Consider the following 20,887-nt stretch of genomic DNA (forward strand, 5'->3'; position numbering starts at 1 on the left):
GCTCTAGGCGCGCAGGCTTCAATAGCTGTGGCACACGGGCTCAGTAGTTGTGGCTCACGGGCTTATTTGCTCTGCGGCATGTGGAATCTTCCCGGACCAGGGCTTGAACCCGTGTCCCCTGCATCGGCAGGCAGATTCTTAACCACTGCGCCACCAGGGAAGTCCCTTCACTTGCTTTCTTCACACCTTCCAGCCGTTCCTTCAAAATACATTTGGAATCCAGTCACCCTTGCTAATTCTGCTGATGCCATCTGTTCCAAGCCACCATCACCTCCTGCCTGGGCTTGCAAGACTCAACTGACCTCCTCTCTCTGCTCTTGCCCCCTTCTATCTATTTCCAGCCCTGGAGTCAGAGTGACCTTGTTAAAAGACAGGCAAATCACACTATTCTGTTCAAAACCCCCCAAAAGCTTCCCATACCATGCTTGTTAAAGCCCAAGTCATGCTAAGTGTCCACTGGGTCCCACAAACCTGGTCCCTTCACCACCTCCTGTATGACTTCATCCCTTATTCTTCACCCCTTTTCTCACTGCAGTCCAGGCACAGTGGCCCCCTCTCTATTCCTCAAATATGCCAGGCCCTTGCATTCACTGTTCCCTACACCTGCAACATTGTTTCCTCAGATATCCACAGGCCTCCTCCCTCTCCACCTACAGATCTTACCCAAGTGTCACCTCAGTGAGGCTCTCCCTGACCAGCCTATTTAAACATACTACTTATCCGAAGATATCCCCCACCCACTTCCCTGCCTACTTTTCTTCATAGCACTTACGACTTTGTAATATTTTATATATATTTACTTATGTCTTTATTGCCTATCTCACTCCGTTAAAATTTAAGCTCCAAGAGGGAGGGGCATTTTGCTGTTTTGTTGACTGCTGTATACTCCCAAAGCCTTGATCCATGGCAGGTACACAATAAAGAATGAATGAGTGAGTGGATGAATGAATGAATGAATACAGCTAAGTATTTTCTCCATTTCATGTGTCTCCATGTCTCCACATTTAGATGGTAAACTCCCTGAGGGAGTTTATGCCTTAGGGCAGAAATTCTCAATCATTTTGACCTCAGGACCATTCTAACACTGTTAAGATCACTGCAGACCCAAAGAACTATGGTTTATGTGTTTCTTTCTAACGATATTTAATGTATTAGTTAGAAGACATTTAAAACATTTATGAATCCATTTTTAAAATATTAAACTCATTACATGTTAACAACATATTTTTATGAAAAAAATATATTTTCCAAACAAAAGAAATTTAGGGGGAAGAGTGGCATTGTTTTACATTTTTAAAATCTCTTTAATGCCTGGAATAACAGAGGCAGCTGAATTCTCATATCTGCGTCTGCATTCAATCTGTTACAATATGTTTTACTGGTCGAAGTATATGAGGAAAATTGGGCTTCACAGAGATATGTATTTGGAAAAAACCTCGCAAACGCCCTGAAAGAATCTTGGGGATTCCCAGGGTCCTCAGACCTCACTTCGAGAAGCACAACTCTTAAGAATTTTTTGGTGTGTGTGATTTTTTTTATGTGTGTGATTTTTCAGTGTGTGTGTTCCTTGTAGCTCCCAGCACAGTGTTGAGGTATAGGCAGAGTAACTGCTCAAGATATAATGGGATCCACTGATTTTTCAAATCCCTTTCAGGATTTCCAGAAGGGGGAAGCCCAACTGTGGATGGCCCATTACCCAGCTTTTCATCTAATTCCAATTTGTCAGAACAGGTATGAAATGAACTCGTTATCAGTAAACTGCAGGAAAGGGCATGACTTCTTATAAGAGAGACTTTGGAGTGAAGCTTGGAAACAGATTCTATTTTAAGTGAGCCTGTGAGTTGTCATTTGCTGATGGGTACAGAATACATTTTTTTCCCAACTGTTAAGACTTTGCTCCATTTATACTAATTTGTATTCTGGATGCCATAAATAACAATTGGTGTTTCTTCAAAACTAGCAAAGAAGTGTGTTGTTTTTATTGTTCTTCCTCTCACATAGATTTTATTTAAACTATGTAATTTTTTCAGAATAGATCTGTGGAGGCATATGATATTAAAACACATAAAATAGCATAGTTTAGGAAAAGACAGAGAAAGGACTCGGTGTGCCCTTGGGCAAGTCTCTAAGCTTTCTCAAATGTAAAATAGGGATGATAGCATGTATTCGTCTTGCCTTCAAAGTTGTTACAAGAATCAAATAAGATATTTGTAAAAACACTTCGGAAATTATAAAACGCTCCAAAAAGCAACAGTAAGATCATAATAGAGAGGGAGATTATAACTTATTTAGGAGAAAGTAATAAATGGTCCAGGAATCTAGCAGGATTAGGTCTCAAGTTGAAATACTAAGTCTACCCCCTACAGCCAAATTGGGGAAGAGTCAATTATAATCCTTGTGGTTGATCAAAAGAAGCATAAAACTCATCTTCAGATTACTAGCCCAAATGTACTTAGGCCTTTCTGGTAATGCAAAATGGGACTTTGTTTCTAGTGCACAGAAGGTTCAGTGTCATTGAAGGGCCATCTCATGCTTAATAATGCCCTCTCACTCACAGGAAGCTGACGTTCACTGTAAACCATGGTACGCTGGTGCCTGCGATCGAAAGTCGGCCGAAGAGGCATTATACAGATCGAACAAGGTCTGACCATCTTAAAATCTCATGTTGTGCCCTCAGCCTATATCGGCACAGTTGTCATCCCGATAATATGCTAATTAAGTAATTGCAACAATTATGGATGCAGGGATCTTTTCTCTTTACTTACTCAAGAGGAACTGCCGTCCCCTCCTCTCTTTGAAGTACCTCCCTCTTTCTTTGTTCCTCTGTATTGCTGCTTATCCTTTCATCTATACACGGATCCATAGGCTCCACTGCTCTCCAAATAGTGGAAGAGAAGAAAGCTCTGGTGGGGATCTCTGTAAGGCTTGGTGCTACATGAGATCCATCCAGGAGTGAAATGTAACAGACTATTTTGGATCAATGCTTGGGATAAAAGATTGGGATCAAGGTGGCAAAAAGTACTGGGAAGTAAATTTTTGGAGAGTCGAAGCCCAGTCATATAGGAACACTAGAACAGTCTGGACAATCCAAGATTAAAGTGCCACTTTTCTTTTTCTTTCTCTTTTCTCCGCCCACTTGCACCTTGCCTTGTCAGAATATACTGGTTTTTTGTGGGTTTTTTTGGCTGCACTGGGTCTTCGTTTGCTGTGTGTGGGCTTTCTCTAGCTGTGGCTAGCAGGGGCTACTCTTCGTTGTGGTGCACGGGCTTCTCATTGCAGTGGCTTCTCTTGTTGCAGAGCACGGGCCCTAGAGTGCAAGGGCTTCCGTAATTGTGGCACGTGGGTTCAGTAGTTGTGGCTCATGGGCTCTAGAGCACAGGTTCAGTAGTTGTGGCACATGGGCTTAGTTGCTCCGTGGCATGTGGGATCTTCCTGGACCAGGGCTCGAACCCATGTCCCCTGCATTGGCAGGCAGATTCTTAACCACTGTGCCACCAGGTAAGTGCTTTTCCCCAGGTTTGATCAACTTTTATTGCATTCCTTCTTCCTGTTTTTCTCTATTTTTTGTTCATAATTTTTGAATTTATGATTGTAGAATATTTTACAAGATATTTAATTAAATTTGGAATGTTGTGTTACAATATTTTTTCTGCTTCAACATAAATTTTTGGAGAGAGAATTTTTATCAGCTGAAATGTTTTGATTCCCAATATCTGCTTTCTTCTTATAGCACTTTTGAATGGAATTTGTTTGATATATTTTTTTATTCATAGGCAACTTGTGAACATGGTTCCTAGTTCAAGAGTGCCCTTTAGGTTTGATCTTAATGTGTCCCTTCACACATTTCCAAAGCCTATAAACATAAGGTCTTATTTAGTGCCTCAAAATGCCAGCATTTACTTCTTTCAGAATTTTCTGTAAGTATATATTTTTACTGAAGTATTTTCTTGCAAAATAATAAAACAAGCTCTAATTGGTAATAAAAATCATATACCTAAATAATTACCTTTTGAATATAATATAGGTATTTTTCATAAACTGATTTTTAACCTATGGAAATACAAGTAACACTAATCATAATTATTCTTTCTTTTAATAAACAGGATGGATCATTTCTTATTCGGAAAAGCTCTGGCCATGATTCCAAACAGCCATATACACTAGTTGTATTTTTTAATAAGCGAGTATATAATATCCCTGTGCGATTTATTGAAGCAACAAAACAGTATGCTTTGGGCAGAAAGAAAACTGGTGAAGAGGTCAGTAATTTCTCTTCTAATCCAACTCTATAACTATGTTTTGAGCACAATGCCATCATACTGTATTAGGTGCCAGAGATGTGGAGAAAGGATACAAGAGTACCTGGCCTAAGGCTTGCACCTTGTCATAGAGTACGAGATAAAATACTATGTTTGGGCAGTATATCCTATGAGAGAACGGAGAGGAGGAAAGACTGGTATGATGTAAAAGCTATATCTTTTATCCTGTTGCTTAATGAGGTCAGTCTGACTCGGCATTTTGTTTGCTTTGTTTTTTAGATGCCACATATAAGTGAAATCATATGGTATTTGTCTTTCTCTGTCTGACTTACTTCACTTAGTGTAATACCCTCTTGGTCCACCCATGTTGTCACAAATGGCACAATTTCACTCTTTCTATGGCTGAGTAATATTCCATTGTATATATATATATCACATCATCTTTACCTATTCATCTTTTGATGGACACTTAGTTTGCTTCCATATCTTGGCTACTGTAAATAATGCTTGTATGAACATCAGAGTGTACGTAACTTTTTGAATTAGTGTTTTCATTTTCTTTGGATATATACCCAGGATAGGAATTGGTGGATCATATGGCAGTTCTATTTTTAATTTTTTGAGGAATCTCCATGCTGTTTTCCATAGTTGTCGTACCAATGTACATTCCCACCAACAGTGTACACGGGTTCCCTTTTCTTCACATCCTCACAAGCATATTGTCTCTTGTCTTTTTGATAATAGCCATTCTCACAGGTGTGATGTGATATCTCATTGTGGTTCTGATTTTCATTTTCCTGATGATTAGTGATGTTGAGCATCATTTCATGTGCCTGTTGGCCATCTGCATGTCTTCTTCAGAAAAATGTCTACTCAGGTCCTCTGCACATTTTTTAATTAGATTGCTTATTTGTTTGTTTGATACTGAGTTACAAGAGTTCTTTATATATTTTGGATATTATCCCCTTATCAGACATATTATTTGCAAATATCTTCTCTCATTCAGTAGGTTGCCTTTTTCTTTTGTTGATGGTTTCCTTTGTTATGCAAAATCTTTTTAGTTTGGTGTAGTCCCATTTGTTTATTTGTGCTTTTGTCACCCTTGCTTGAGGAGACATGTCCAAAAAATATTGCTAAGACCAATGTCAAAGAGCATACTGCTTATGTTTTCTTCTGAGATTTCTATGGTTTCAGGTCTTACATTTAAATCTTTAATTCATTTTGAGTCTATTTTTTTTTGTATATGGTATAATAAAATGGTCTAAAATTTTCTGTTCATCAAAGGTCACAATCAACAGAGTAAAAAGGCAACCTATGAAATGGGAGAAAATATTTGCAAATTATGTGTCTGATAAGAGGTTAATATCCAGAATATGTAAAGAACTCATAACTTTGTAGTATAGTTTAATGTAGTCCTATTTGTCTATGTTTTGTTTTGTTGCCTGTGCTTTTGGTGTAACATCCAAGAAATCATTGCCAAATGCAGTCTCGTGAAGCTTTCTCCCTATGTTTTCTTCGAGGAGTTTTATAGTTTGGAGTTTTATTTTGCTTTTAATAAAGTCTCAGATAGTTAGAAAATGCAAAACTCTGAAAACACAAAACACTGATCAAGACCAAATGGGTTTTAAAATATAGATTGCATTATCATTTCACACCAGTTAAACTTTAACAGAACTGTCTGCTTCTCCCTACTCACAAAAACATTCATTCTCACTGAAACCTTGATATGACAAATTTTTTAAACTATATGCTCCTCAACAGTGATCAGTAGTAGGATATGGTGGTGATCCTAGTAGGACAGAGTGACTTTGGATGGATGGTTACATTCTAAAGCCTCCCCAGGGACTTCCCTGGTGGCACAGTGGTTAAGAATCTGCCTGCCAATGCAGGGGACATGTGTTTGAGCCCTGGTCTGGGAAGATCCCACATGCCGCGGAGCAGCTAAGCCTGTGCACAACTACTGAGCCTGTGCTCTAGAGCCCACGAGCACAACTAATGAAGCCCGTGCACCTAGAGCCCGTGCTCCACAACAAGAGAAGCCACTGCAATGAGAAGCCAGCACACCGCAATGAAGAGTAGCTCCTGCTCGCTGCAACTAGAGAAAGCCCACGCGCAGCAACGAAAGACCCAATGCAGCCAAATAAATAAATAAATAATAAAAAATTTTTTTAAAAAAAGCCTCCCCAGGGGTCCAGTACTTCTATAAGAGGCTTAAGGGTAGGTGAGGGCACTGTCCTTTTTAGTGGTACTGAAATTCACTCAGATAAATTTTGAGCTCTCAGAGGGGCTCTGGACTTCCTTGTCCTGCTAGGAAACTCTGATAAACAGTGATTCTTCTTGGCTTAAAGAATCTTCATCCCTACCTCAGAATGAATAGATCAGAGCTTCACCCCACTCCCCAATTATCCAGCCTATGGATACCAAAATAAATACATATTATTATAATAGCATCTGGAAGTACTGACAGAGTCCTTTAAAACACTTACTTAAATTATCTATAATAAAAAGATAATTTCTCCCATATACTGAACATCTGAATTGAAAAATGAAAACTTTGGTTACATGATGTCAACCATGTGGAGATCCTGAAAAGTCTGTTTGTCTGTATTTGTGTTTGGGTATTCATGGGTAGAAAATGTAACTAGTTGATTAACTGTTTAACTTTTTTTGCAAATGTTTTGACATTATGTGGATACATATTGAGTATTTTATCACTCTGAGATCTGTTTGCTTTATTTTATTGACCATGGGATTTTGAGTTATCAAACAATTGTTTTTCTGTCCATGTATGAATATCTCAAATACACTGAATTAGTGTAGACCAAAAAAAAAGTGTTAAGGGGAAACTGCAACTAAGTTATGCTCAATCCTTCATTCAGTCAAATCACAAATATGCCTCAAGTCCAGTCCTTACTTCAAACATTTCACCTCAGCTCAACCCCCTACTTCAAACATTTTAATCCCCAAACTCCGCAACACAGCAATCCTCAGAAATATTCAGAAGAGTATAAGGACAGAATGAGATGCTTATTTGTATAAGCAAAACAACTCTCTCCTATATTTACTGGGTTCAGAACACATTTTTTCACTTGGAATTCACTTCAAGGAGGTTGTACTATTTCATTTCCTGGTGTGTTAGTCCATAAATTTAACTTCCAACTGCATTCAGATTAACAATATGCTGTGCCAAACAAACAGAATGAATGTCTTTATGAATATCATAAAAACAATTCATTGGCAAGTACAGGAGGGCTGAATGATTGAAGAGAAAGTAAGAAATAAGGACTAAACGTACTTGAAAGTCTCTGTCTCTCCTCCCTGACCTAATATTCAGAAGCCAATTACCTAAAAGACAACTGGTGTTTTGTTTGAAAAATGACTAGTATTCTGAATACTTTACTTATTTTAATATATAATATTTGGAAGCTATTCAAATAATTAATAAAGGCTTTTAAACATTTTTTATTCCAGATGTTTATCTTTATATGAAAAACTAAGAGAAAATGAAGTCAATTGGTGGTAACTGCTAAATTATATGGTAGTGTTGCAAAACAATTATCCCTTTAAAAAAATGACTCTAAATGCATTTATCTGATGATCATGAGCTTGTAGCACTTTTGTATAATCAATGCATTTCATTTCTTGGTCTGTATTATACTTATTTTATCTTTCACTTAAAACATTGATCATTTTTCAGAAAAAAATTGTGATAGCCTTAAACTAAAACCAATAGACAATAGGAATTAATATACGGAAAAATATGTATGTATAGTAAGAGCCTAGCATGAAATTATTAACTAGGCACTAATTTAGCTCTAAACTTACTGAGAGCTAAAGCAAAAATGGGTATATGAAGGTTTATAAAGGTTCCCTTATTTATTCAAAAAAAAGAACACAAAAACAAACATGAATTAACCTGGGAAATAACTCTCTTCACATTAAATTCTAACGTTAATTTACTACATCAGTCCTTGTATCTAATACATGCAACATAACAGATAATCTATGTTTTATAAAAATGCAGAGAAATTCAATGTATGACAGTTTTACACTTGGCACTAAATAAAAAACAAAATATTAAAATATTACATCATAACTCAATAAAGTAATTTTCCCTAAGAAGTTATACTAATTGAGGATGTCAGTTGCATTTTCAGTCTCATTGAATGGCCAGGGTCTGCCACCTCAAAGGTTACAGCCATTGTTAAATTAGACTTTTTTGGATAGAATGTCATCTGGGACCTAGTAACTCTGACTAACTTGAAAGAGTTGGAGAAGATGGGAGGAGTGGAGTTCACTGTTAATATAAACGCCAATTTATAATTCATCTATGTTTTCTTGTTCTAGTACTTTGGAAGTGTTGCTGAAATCATCAAGAATCATCAACACAGTCCCCTGGTTCTTATTGACAGTCAGAATAACACAAAAGATTCCACAAGACTGAAATATGCAGTTAAAGTTTCATAAATTAAAAAAAATTTTTTAAAGGAAGTCAACATCATTGCTTCAGACATTTTACCTACTTCTACTTTTGAGGAAAAAGTCCAAAAACTTCATATTTTGGATTATGAATCGTCCAGTAATAAAATAGAAGATGAGGAAGCTGTTGAGGTGGTCGTCGATTTCCTTATAAGAAGCTCACATGGACATGTTCTGTTGCCTGACTTGATGAACTGTTAATATCTGGTGAGGCTGAGAATATGCTACTAATATTCTCCAAATAAATGTCTTTATTTAAAAAAACAGGTGTAAAGTATTTTCAGTCATGTAAGAAAATAACGCGCTACTTCCAGAAAAAGAAAATGATGCTCTTGGATAAAACAAAGCTGCTGAAAATTTAGACCACCACAATGGTCCTAATGCCCCAGTGTAACTAGGACGCCTACTGTCAGTGCTTGACAATTGCCTTGGTTAAAATTTTAATGTGTAGAAAATAAAATATAGATAATATATGATATTTATAAATACAAATAAGGGGGATGTAATGGTTCCTTTTTGTGAGCTCCCAAGCATGGGAGATGTATACAGATACGAACTTTCTTATCCATGATTATGTTGTTAGCTTAGCTTATTAAATATAATTGTACCCTCTTTGATCTGCATGTCTATTAAATGGACCCTAAACTTGATATGAGGTTCAGAGTGGGATGAGAGCAAAACTAGATTAAAAGCCTAGGGAAACAGCCCACAGAACAGGGGCAGAAAAGCAGACATTGATGAACACTCAGGAATAAAAGAGGTACCATTGTGAGCAGCCGTATCCAAGGTCTTAGGTTGTCCCAGCAATGTATTATACTCTGTCATATCAAAGCTTTTTATCCTACTGTGCACTTTAGACAGCACTGAAATGATAAAGCAGCTAATTAAGATAAATCTAATAATTAAATGAGGAATGCACTTGATCACTGAGTAAGACAGCAATCTGAAAGGAGTTTGAAATTCTAGAAGGTTATGAACTCACAAACTCACTTATAAAAATAACTGTATTCTTAAATGCCATAATACCCCCCTTTCACTTTTATATTTATTTGTTTACTCACCATTTCCAGAGCTCTTAATTCCTTTGTATAGATCTAATATCCACCTGGTATCATTTTCCTTCCACATGAAGAATTTCTCTTAACATTTAAGATAGAGCAACTTTACTGGTGATGACATATCTTAGACTTCTCTTTTGTGAAATTTTCTTTGTTTTATCTTCATTTTTGAAGGGTAATTTTGCTAGAGAAAGAATTCTAGGATGACTTCAGTACCTTAAAGATATCATTCCACTCTTCTGGCCTGCAGCGTTTCTGACAACAAGTCTGCAGTAATTCTTATCTTTGATTCTCAGTACATAATGTGTGCTTTTTTTCTCCGGCTGCAATAAAACATTTCTCTTTATCACCTGTGATGATGAACATGTGATTATAATGTGTCTTGGTATGGTTTTCTTTTTCCTGCTTGAGCTTCATGTTGCTTCTTGGATCTTTGTATTTATAGCTTTCATCAAATTTAGGGGAAAAGTTTCAATTATTATTTTTTCTTCAAATATTTTTTCTGTTATCCTTCTTCTCCTCCCCTTCAGGGACTCCAGTTACATGAATGTCACACTACTTGATATTGCCCCATCGTATGGCAGCCATGGAGGTGCACTGTTTGGATCTCCCATCAGGAAAAAATTTGGCATTCAGCTGTAGGAGTGCAATTAGCTGACAGCCTTTAGCTGTTAATGCCTTCAGAATCTGCCTTGGGTTTTGAGCCAAGCCTATGCTCTTCCTAAGCAGCCCTCAGTCTCGCTAATTCTGCCCAACATGGAATTCCTCTAACTAATGGATCGTCTTTAACCTAAAGTATCCATTGAGTTGGCTGACTTTGTCAGTGGTGCATGGAAGTCTGAGGCTTTCTATACCTAATTCTGCTTCCACTCACCAACCTTTTCTTTCACCAGTATCAGATCTGCATTACGGTGTGAAAGCTTTTCTTACTCAATCTTGCTCCATCCCCCAGGCATTATTGTCCAATAAACCTCTTGTACTCCTAATTACATCTCAGCATCTTCTCCCCAGAAGACCCAAATGACAGATTTAGTACCAGGAGTAGTTTCAAGAAAGTAGGCATTAAGATGGCATCTTTGAACCAGATTACTCACCACCCAGTTGACAATAAGGACTCCATCCTTGGGGTATTTGAGGCATGAACCATCCCTGGTACAAAGTGGTGACCCAATTGCTAATCTCCTGCAGTGGGAGAGAAGAAAAAGCTGAAGACCAAACTCAGGATTTAATACAGTTGCTGAACTGCAAAACTATTTTTTTTTTTTTTTTGGCCACACTGTGTGGCTTGTGGGATCTTAGTTCCCTGACCAGGGATCAAACCCAGGCCCACAGCAGTGAAAGCACTGGGTCCTAACCACTGGACCTCCAGGGAATTCCATGCAAAGATAATTTAATGCTAAACCAAGACAGGTCTGTCCAACCAAGGTCAGAGTCCTAGTTCAAAAACCCTGAGACCCTGACAGATGGGATGAGAACATCTGGGGATGAATGATGGTAAAACCATCATTAATGGTGAATGCCACCAATTATTTGGCTTCCCAGACTCCTCTGAACCCTCAGAGTCAGCAGAGTTAACCCCTGTCATTAAGAAATAGCATTCTGCCTGTGTGGGAAGACACTGCAGAGGCCTCTCCCCTGCAAGGCAACAGAAATACCCCTCAGGATATGCCCCTACCTTCTGTCCGGGCTGCTAGGCCAATAACTAAAGTTAAGTTGCAGCTTAAATCAGCTATAAATGTGCTAGGCCTGCTGAGGGAGGAAAGAATACATCCTGAAAGAGACTGATGAATTAGGCACCATGTACTGGCAGGAGCTGAGGGAGTACCATGGAACTAGATTTTGAGAATACTTGAGCAAAGAAGCCAGAATATAAGATTGGATAAGGAATAATTTATTAACTTAAAGGCGCTTCTCAGGATACATAATTTAATACTCTGGCAATGACCCTAGGAGATGATGCAAACTCATTGAGTGGCTCCTGGAAGACTAGAAAAAGTGATGACCTTCACTGATTGAGGGTGAAATGCCTGAATTGCTATGGCAGATAGTAGAGGAGAGAATTAAAAGGCTCAGGGAACTGAGCGTGCTGGAGTGGATATATTATGTGAGGGCAGAAGGCGCACCAGAGAATTATGTCCCAAAGGACAAGTGTGATCACCAAGGCCATTAGAAATGCACTGGTAAGAAAGGAGCAAATATCACTAAGAAGTTCACTGGTAGCCCTGTTCTGCTGGCCAGGGCTAATGGTAGCTAGGGCTAATAGTCTAAACCCTGGGACATTGATAGCAGCACTTACATATCAGAAGCCAGGGGGGTCTCAATTATCATAACAAGATTAGGATACCAATCAAGGGGGCTCACAGAGTTGTGGATAAGGCTAACAGAATATGGCATCAATTGAGGCAGAGTATGGGCCAATAAGGGTGCTGCTTTATATATATATACACATATATATCCCTCCCTCCCTGCTGCCAGTGTGCTTTTTCCCTATCAGTGGATTAGGGAAGCCCAGTGACAATCACTCTCCTCTGAGTTTCTCAGCCACCTAGCAGGTCACTTTTTGCAGACCAGTTCTGGGCTGTGGCATCTTCCACTGAGCTTTTCTGCAGCACCCCCAGGCCAGGTTCTGCTAACTGGCTTTATCCCACCAGTTCTCACCAATGAATTTCTCTCAGCCACCCAGTAGGCTCTAGCTTGGCCACACCCTCTATGAGTTTGTCTGCCACTCGGTGAGGAAACTTCCTGTGGACCAGCTCAAGGCTGCCAGCACCTTCCAGTGAGTTTCTTTAACTCTTAGCAGGAGTAGACCAGCTCTAGCTGACCAGCACCCTCCAATGAGTTTCACAGCCACTGAATTGACTATTCCCACAAACCGGCTCAGTCAGGTCTGCACCTTCTAGAAAATTTCTTCACTATCAGCAGCCTGAATGTCCCTGTGGCAGCTACAACCTCTTCAACAAGGCCTGAATCTCAGACTAGGGGTTGGTGAGACCTATTCTAAGTGCTTAGTTTCTTCCTTGCTTATTCTCACTTGTCATTTCTGCATTCCTTAATATCCAATTTTCCCCTTCTAATAGTTAACCAACTTTTACTAGTTGATAATTTTAATGGTATTATTGAGATATAATTAACATACTATAAAATTCACCCACTTAAAACTATACAGTTCAGTGGGTTTGACTATATTGAGTTGGGCAACCGTTACCACAATCTGCTTAGAATCTTCTCACACCAAAAAGAAACTCCATACCTATAAGCAGACACTCTCCACTCTCCCCGAGCTCCCATCCTAGTCATCCACTGATCTAGTTTGTCTCTATAGACTTGCATATTTGACATTTCATATGAATGGGATCATACAATATGTGGTCCTTTGTGACTGCCTTCTTTCACTTAGCCTACTGTTTTCAATGTTCATCTATGTTATAGTATCAGTACTCTATTTCTTTTCATTGCTGAATAACATATTATATAGATATACCATATTTTGTTTATTCATTAATCAATTGATGGACATTTGAGTTGTTTCCACTTTTTGGCTATTATGGATACTACTACCATAAACAATTTTGTTCAAGTTTTCGAGTGGATGTATGTTCTTCATTTCTTTTGGGTATGTATCTAAAAGTGGAATTTCTGCGTCCTATGGCAAATATACTTAACAGTTTGAGGAACACCCAACTGTTTTCCAAAGTGACTACACCATTTTACATCCTGACTAACAGTGTATGAGTTTGTTTCTCTGCATACTCATCAATCGTTGTTATTGTCTTTTCAACTGTAACCACCCTAAAGCGTGTGAAGTAATATCTCATTGTGCTTTGGATTTGTATTTCCCTAATGACTAAAAATGTTAACCATCTTTTCATGTTGTTATTAGCTATTTGTATATCTTCTTTGCAGAAATGTCTATTCAAATCCTTTGACAATTTTTCTTTTATTTTTTGGGCTGCATGGCTTGTGGGATCTTAGTTCTCCAACCAGAGATCGAACCCGGGCCCTCGGCAGTGAAAGCGCAGAGTCCTAACCACTGGACGCCAGGGAATTCCCTCCTTTGACCATTTTTTAACTGAGTTGTTTGTCTTTTTATTATTGAGTTGTAATCATTTATGTGTATTCTGGGTACAATTCCCACATTAGATATATCATTTGAAAGTGTTTTCTCCCATTTTGTGGATTGTCTTGAGTTCTTTGAAACACAAATGTTTTCAATTTAATGAATTTCAACTTATATGTTTCTAATATTTTAATCATTTTATCTCTAACATGTAGGTCTTTGATCCATTTTGAGTTATCTTTTATACATGGTATGAAGGAGTATGTAAATACATTCTTTTGCATGTGGATATCCAGCTGTTGAAGCAGTATATGTTAAAAGATTATTCTTTCCATGTTGAATTGTCTTGACATTCTGGTCAAAAATAAATTGATCATTAATGTTTGGGTTTATTTCTGGACTCTCAATTCTATTCCACCAATCTATATGTCTATTCTTACATCAGTACTACATTGTCTTGATTACAGTAGCTTTGTGGTAAGTTTTGAAATGGGGAAGTGTGAGTTTTCCAATGTTATTCTTCTTTTCAAAATTGTTTTGGCTGGTACTTCCCTGGTGGTGCAGTGGTTAAGAATCTGCCTGCCAATGCAGGGAACAAGGGTTTGAGCCCTTGTCCAGGAAGATCCCACATAGCACAGAGCAACTAAGCCCACGTGCTACAACTACTGAAGCCCACGTGCCTAGAGCCCATGCTCCACAACAAACAGAAGCCACTGCAATGAGAAGCCCTCACACTGCAATGAAGAGTAGCTCCTGCTTGCCACAACTAGAGAAAGCCTGCGCACAGCAACAAAGACCCACACAGCCAAAAATAAGTAAATTAATTAATTTTAAAAATTGTTTTGGCTATTCTGTATCTTGTGTTTCTATATGAATTTTAGAATCAGCTTGTCAATTTCTGGCAAAAAGGCAGCTGAAATTTTGACAGGGCTTGTATCAAATCTGTGAATCAACTTGGGTAGTACTGCCATCTTAACAATAAATGCACAAACATGTCATGTTTCTACACTTATTTAGGTCTTCTTTTATTTCTTTCAACAATGATTTGTAGTTTCAGTGTAAAAGTCTTGCGTTTCTTCTGTCAAATTTATTCCTAAGCATTTTATTCCCTTAGATGCCAAGTGGAATTTTTTTCTTAATTTCACTTTGATTGCTCACTGCTGAAGTATAGAAATAGAATTGATTTTTCTATTGATCTTGTATTCTGCACCTTTGCTGATCTCTTTTATTAGTTATGAGGTTTTTTTTTTTTTTTTTTTTTGCGGTACTCGGGCCTCTCACTGTTGTGGCCTCTCCCGTTGCGGAGCACAGGCCCCGGATGCGCAGGCTCAGCGGCCATGGCTCACGGGCCCAGCCGCTCCGCGGCATGTGGGATCTTCCCGGACTGGGGCACGAACCCGTGTCCCCTGCATCGGCAGGCAGACTCTCAACCACTGCGCCACCAGGAAAGCCCAGTTATGAGGTTTTTTAATGGATTCCTTAGGATTTTCCACACATAAGATCATGTCACCTAAAAATAGAGATATTTTAATTCTTCCTTTCCCATTTGGATGCCTAACTGCCACCAGTACAATGTTTAACAGACACAGTGAGAGTGGACATCCTTTCTTGTTCTTGATCTTAAAGAGAAAGTTGTCAGTCTTTCACCCTTAAGTTTGATGTCAGCAGAGTCCTATAAATAAAAAACCTCATTCCTGGTATCAGAGGGAAACAAAACAGACTTCATTCATAGAGAATTGTAATTATTTGTTTTGACTACTCTGGTGACTTCCTGGAAGATTGGCTATTGCCTGACATGAAGCTGGCAGAGAGATACAGCTGCTACCTAGGGGCCATGTTGAAAACATTGACAGGCAGATGTTTTAGTCGCTGCTGTCTGATGCGATAGATAAAATTTGAGGCGATTTGGTTACGGTTATCCCTAACCAAAAAGCTAGGGAGAAAAGCAATAGGGCTTTGTAAAGCTTTAACATACTCCTGGGAATCTAGAAGGTCACACGCATGCCCACGACTGTGTGTACACTAAGGAAAGACCTAAGAATGCCATAAGCTCTCCTATCTGGCTGACCTGGAGGCTCTGCTGAAGTAAGAAGTGAAGGCTAAGGCAGAGCTGTAAACTGCCTGGCTAAGTGCGGCAGGGTCACCACAAAAACACACACAGTGTCCCTTGGTAAACACTGAGAGACTTTTTCATTCCAAGTATATAAGGAATTCTCTGTCCAATCATTAGCTGACCATTAAGCTAACATTACAGAGACTTTATTGGTGACACATAACAAAGAATAAAGACTTTACAAACTTAGCTCAGAAAAGTTACTAGACAAACAAATACAACAAGCAAAAATGACAACAAACCCTGGAGGGTGTGTGTGGGGAGGTGGAGAACCTGATTTTCAGAGTTGCCGCATTATAATATTTTAAATGTCCTGTTTACAACAAAAAAATTGCAAGGCATGTAAACAAAGAGGAAAGTATTGCCCAGACACACAGAAAAGCAATCAATAAAAATCCTGAAAAAGCCCAGGCACTGGATTTTCTAAACAAAGATTTTAATTTAGCTATTTTAAATATGTTCAAAGAGCTGAAACTATGTTTAAAGAATGAAAAAAAAGTAAGACAATGATGTCTCAACCAAATAGAGAATATAAATAGAATTTATGAAAAGAATTTTTAATTCTAGAACTTTCAATTATAGAGTTGAAAAGTAAAATAACTGAAATGAAAAATTCACTAGAGGGGCTCAGCAACAGATTTGAACAGGCAGAAGAAGGAATCCATGAACTTAAAGATAAGTCAATTGATATTGCCCATGTTGAGAAACAGAAACACAAAAAATGAAGAGAAATGGACAGAGCCTGAGAGATCTGTGGGACACTATCAAGCATAACAGCATATTAAAAAGTGAGTCTCAGGGCTTCCCTGGTGGCGCAGTGGTTGAGAGTCCGCCTGCTGATGCTGGGGACGTGGGTTCGTGCCCTGGTCCGGGAAGATCCCACATGCTGCGGAGCGGCTAGGCCCATGAGCCATGGCCACTAAGCCTGCGCGTCCGGAGCCTGTGCTCCGCAACAGGAGAGGCCACAACAGTGAGAGGCCCACGTACCGCAAAAAACAAAACAAAACAAAACAAACAAACAAAAAAAAGTGAGTCTCAGAAGGAGAGAAAAAAAAGCATCAGAAAGAATATCTAAAGAAATAAAAACTTCCCAAATTTGATGAAAAACATTAGTCTATCAACCCACAACGCTTCAAGAACTTCAAGTAGGATAAACTTAAAATGTGCACACAAGGCATATCATAATCAAGCTATTGAAAGACAGAGAATCTTGAAAGCAGCAAGAGAGCTGACTCATCACATACAAAAGGTTCTCGGTAAGATTAACAGCTGATTTCTCATCAGAAACCATGGAAGCCAAATGGCAGTGAGATGACATAGTCAAAGTTCTGCATAGAAAAAACTGCCAACCAAGAATTCTATATTCAGCAAAACTAACCTTCAAAAAGGAAAGAAAAATTAACACATTTTCAGATAAACATTGCTAGCAGAACTGTTCTACAAAAAAAGTTCTTCAGGTTTAAAGGACACTACATAGTAATGCAATTCCACACATCTTTTGTCTCTTATTTTTTCATTTGTGATTTTGGTGATGACACCAAAGAAGAAGTCTAATAAGGCTTTGACTAAACAAGGGTCATAAATATTTACTTCTGTATTTTCTACTACAAGATTTATAGTTTTTTCTTACATTTAGGTTTATACTCCCTTTTGAGTTAATTTTTGTGTATGTGGTGTGAGGAAGACTGTTTTTCTTCATTTTTATTTTCTGTCTGTACTTCATATTTCACAATTTCTATCTATCTTCAGGTTTGCTGATTCTTCTGCCAGTTCAAATCTACTGTTGAGCCTCTCTAGTAAATTTTTCACCTTGGTTATTGTACTTTTCAACTCAAGAATTTTCATTTCATTCTTTTTTTGTAATTTCTATCTTAATATTTTCCATTTGATGAGACATTGTCAGTATACTTTAATTCTTTAAATCTGGTTTCCTTTAGGTCTTTGAACCTATTTATAATAGCTGCTTAACATTTATCCTACATCTGGTACCCCTCAAAGGAAGTTTCTATTGCCTTTTTCCCTCATATGTCGCACTTTGCTGTTTCTTTGAATGTCTAATTTTATATTGAAAGCTGGACATTTTAGGTAACATATTGTAGGATCTCTGCATACTCCTCGCCCACTCTGGACTTGTTTTTAGTAATTTGGCTAAACTAATTCACCAAGTCTTTTTCCCCTCACAGTATGCACCCTCTGTTGTCACTGCTCAACTTGTTTCCCCCTCATTTTTATCTTTAAGCCTGACTTCCTAGGGGTTGCTTTCAAGTCAACACCACCTAGCAACCAGCCAGATTGATCAAAGGTTGTGCTTAAGCCCCCTGAATCAGTAAGAGATTTACACCCTTTACCATTGGATCTGTGACTTGGAGGCTGCTTTCACTGTTTAGGGAGTTTACAAGATTTGCCCTACATTCAGCAAGTGTTGCTCCTATGCGGTTGCAGCCTTGAGCATGCACACATTCTTTCTGATTACAAAGGACGTCTGCAGTTTTATTCAGACTTTCTCTCTCTCTCTCTCTCATCTTTAAGCTTCTCAGTGATATCTAGTGGTATCACCAGCAACTGTTAGCCTTCAGTAACTGCTAGATGATTGCTCTATTGTTTTCAACAATACTATAGGGTATAAATTGCTCCAGTCTGATCCAGATAAAGTCAGGCCCCAGACAGCCTGTTTACCAAATCTTTGAAGTTCACTCCAACCCTGCCCTGAACAGGACCCCTGTGCCTCTGTGCTATGGAGCAGGTTGTGGGGTGGGGGAATGTTGAGAAACTGGGTCTACATTGAATGCTCCCTGAATACTCCCTGTGGAACACCTGTGCTGGTGGCTGGGGAAGGCATAGGAGGAGACTAGAATGTGCCAAGGTTCACCAGCTGCTGAATGTACATACAATAGCTCTCCTGCCCCAAGAAAGCTGGGAGAGATGTATGCTGCCACATGACTGCCAATCCAACCAGAGCAGGTTAAGTCGCTTATAACAGAGCTGTGAGGGAAAGGGGGACTGCACAGTTCTGTAGCTGCCCTGTCCTGATTTTTATACTGCATGAATTAGGAATGGGGCAATGGGCACCACTACCCAGCCGCCACCACCTTATTCAATACAAGCCTTCTGTGGGGCACAAGAATGGAAAATGAGATCTTCTGAACAGCAGTATATTTAACCTTACACCCAGAAACACTGTATTTCTCCCAGTTAGGTTCTGTGGTTTTTCTTTTGGAAGCTTCACACAATTTTTACTTTGTGGCTCTTATTATAAATGGGTCTTCTTTTATTGCCTCCCAAATGATTACTCTTAAGTGTTCAGAAAACTATTTCTCAACGTACTCTCTTGGATTTTCAAAATACTGAAATAAAGTCATTTGCAAATAGTATTTTGGTCTCTCTCCAAGTTTTCATTTTGCTTTCCTACAATAACATAGCAATAAGTTATGAAATAATTGATGACAGTAGGCACCTATGTTTCACTACTTAATTGAAAGAGGCAATTTGAGTTGCAACCTGAATATAACCTTCACTTTTGGTTGAAGGACTCTAAATTATTAAGGAAGAATTCTTCTTTTAACATATTAAAAATGTTTCTACTAGGCATTAGTATTTTTTATAAGTACATTCTTGGCATTGACTAAAATCATGATTTTCAAAATTGATGTACATTAACATTCTTCCTACATTACTCAAGTTTACACTATGATAATTTATGATGTTCACTTTTTAAAGAAAAAAGATTCTTAAACTTGGGGCATTTATTAACAGAAGTCATTTTAGACAGAGAAATAGTCAAAAAATAATTCAAATAAGATTATCAAACACCTCTTCCAAGATATTGGCTACTTCTTGTCTAGTTATTAAAGGAAGCATACTTAAAGCAATGAATACCCAAATCAACAAAGCTGATCCTATTTCAGCTCTCCATTATAGGGAAATTCTTTTGCAAATACTGCACTCTTAACTAACATCCCCCAGCAAGTTTTACCAGGTGAGATCCCCAAGGCACTTTGCTGAAAACAAAGATCGTAACAAATTGCTGTGACAAGGAACAGAGCCAACACCTCAACACAAATGGGACATATCCTAAGTAAGCAGATGTCAATGGTGAAAAGGAATCTTACTGAAAAGAAAAAATCTGAAGTGAGTTGCATGGAATTAATACAACATTCTGTTTTCAGCTAACCTCCATTTCCCCCCATCCTAAAGAATTCCTATTACTTTTTCTCACCAGTGATTTCAAGTCACTAAAAGAACTAGTATCTACTTCTCATCTAACCTGGACATAAATTCTCACAGCAACTGATCTCATTTTTAATCTCTCCATAAATTGCATTACCCTTAGCACACAAAAGACCTATCTACTTCACCCACTAATTATTTTCATTACCTTTACATTCACTTCACTTTCAAACAAATACATCTACCTTGGTTAACTGTATATACATACATTTTAGTTTTTATACTTGTAACTTTTATATAGCTGGTGTATATCACAAAAAAAAACTATATCAAACTTCTGTTTTGAATAAAAATCTCAATCTAAAAACCGATCTTTGAGAGAAAGCAAGGGTTGGTAAACCATTTGATGGGCCAAATTTGGCCCACTGACAGGTTTTTTTTAAACAAAGTTTTATTAAAATACAGGCAAACTCATTCATGTGTCATCTATGGCTGCTTCTGCATTATGACAAAGTAGTTAACAACAGAGACTAATGGCCTACAAAGCCTAAGTTATTTGTCTGACCCTTTACTGAAATACCTGACTCCTTAATGAAAACAAAAATTTTTATAAAAAACTATTAGAATTCAATCTGTGCTGAATGCTTAGTATTGAAATTATATTTCAAACTGTAAAAGTTGAACTATTATTTTAAGTGAATGACAAATAGTGAGGCCCATTTCAATGCAGAAGAACAAATAGGAAAAAATGAAA

At 38.1% G+C, this 20,887-nt stretch overlaps 2 protein-coding genes across 7 annotated transcripts in view; one reads left to right on the plus strand and one right to left on the minus strand.

Moving 5' to 3' along the window:
* BLNK (B cell linker) overlaps nucleotides 1-9,161 on the plus strand; it is a 74,667-nt gene extending 65,506 nt beyond the window's left edge. For 2 of the 3 annotated variants that reach the window (XM_030865201.3, XM_030865202.3), the window contains 4 exons: nucleotides 1,655-1,731; nucleotides 2,558-2,641; nucleotides 4,104-4,259; nucleotides 8,607-9,159. In XM_030865201.3, coding sequence (XP_030721061.1) covers nucleotides 1,655-1,731; nucleotides 2,558-2,641; nucleotides 4,104-4,259; nucleotides 8,607-8,726 — 437 coding nt within the window. In that variant the 3' untranslated portion in view covers nucleotides 8,727-9,159. Of the gene's footprint in view, nucleotides 1-1,654; nucleotides 1,732-2,557; nucleotides 2,642-4,103; nucleotides 4,260-8,606 lie in introns of all 3 variants that reach the window. The other variant, XM_030865203.3, reaches the window with a different exon arrangement.
* Nucleotides 1-20,887, minus strand: part of ZNF518A (zinc finger protein 518A) — an 80,864-nt gene that overhangs the window by 33,068 nt on the left and 26,909 nt on the right. For 3 of the 4 annotated variants that reach the window (XR_009559268.1, XR_011376777.1, XM_070043844.1), the window contains one exon: nucleotides 10,891-10,978. Coding sequence is in view for 1 of the 4 variants with exons in the window: in XM_070043844.1 (XP_069899945.1) it covers nucleotides 10,891-10,978 (88 nt within the window). In the remaining 3 variants the exon portion in view is untranslated. Of the gene's footprint in view, nucleotides 1-9,748; nucleotides 10,147-10,890; nucleotides 10,979-20,887 lie in introns of those variants that run through there. The other variant, XR_009559270.1, reaches the window with a different exon arrangement.

Source organism: Globicephala melas, chromosome 16 (assembly GCF_963455315.2).
Source record: "Globicephala melas chromosome 16, mGloMel1.2, whole genome shotgun sequence".
NCBI lineage: Eukaryota > Metazoa > Chordata > Mammalia > Artiodactyla > Delphinidae > Globicephala > Globicephala melas.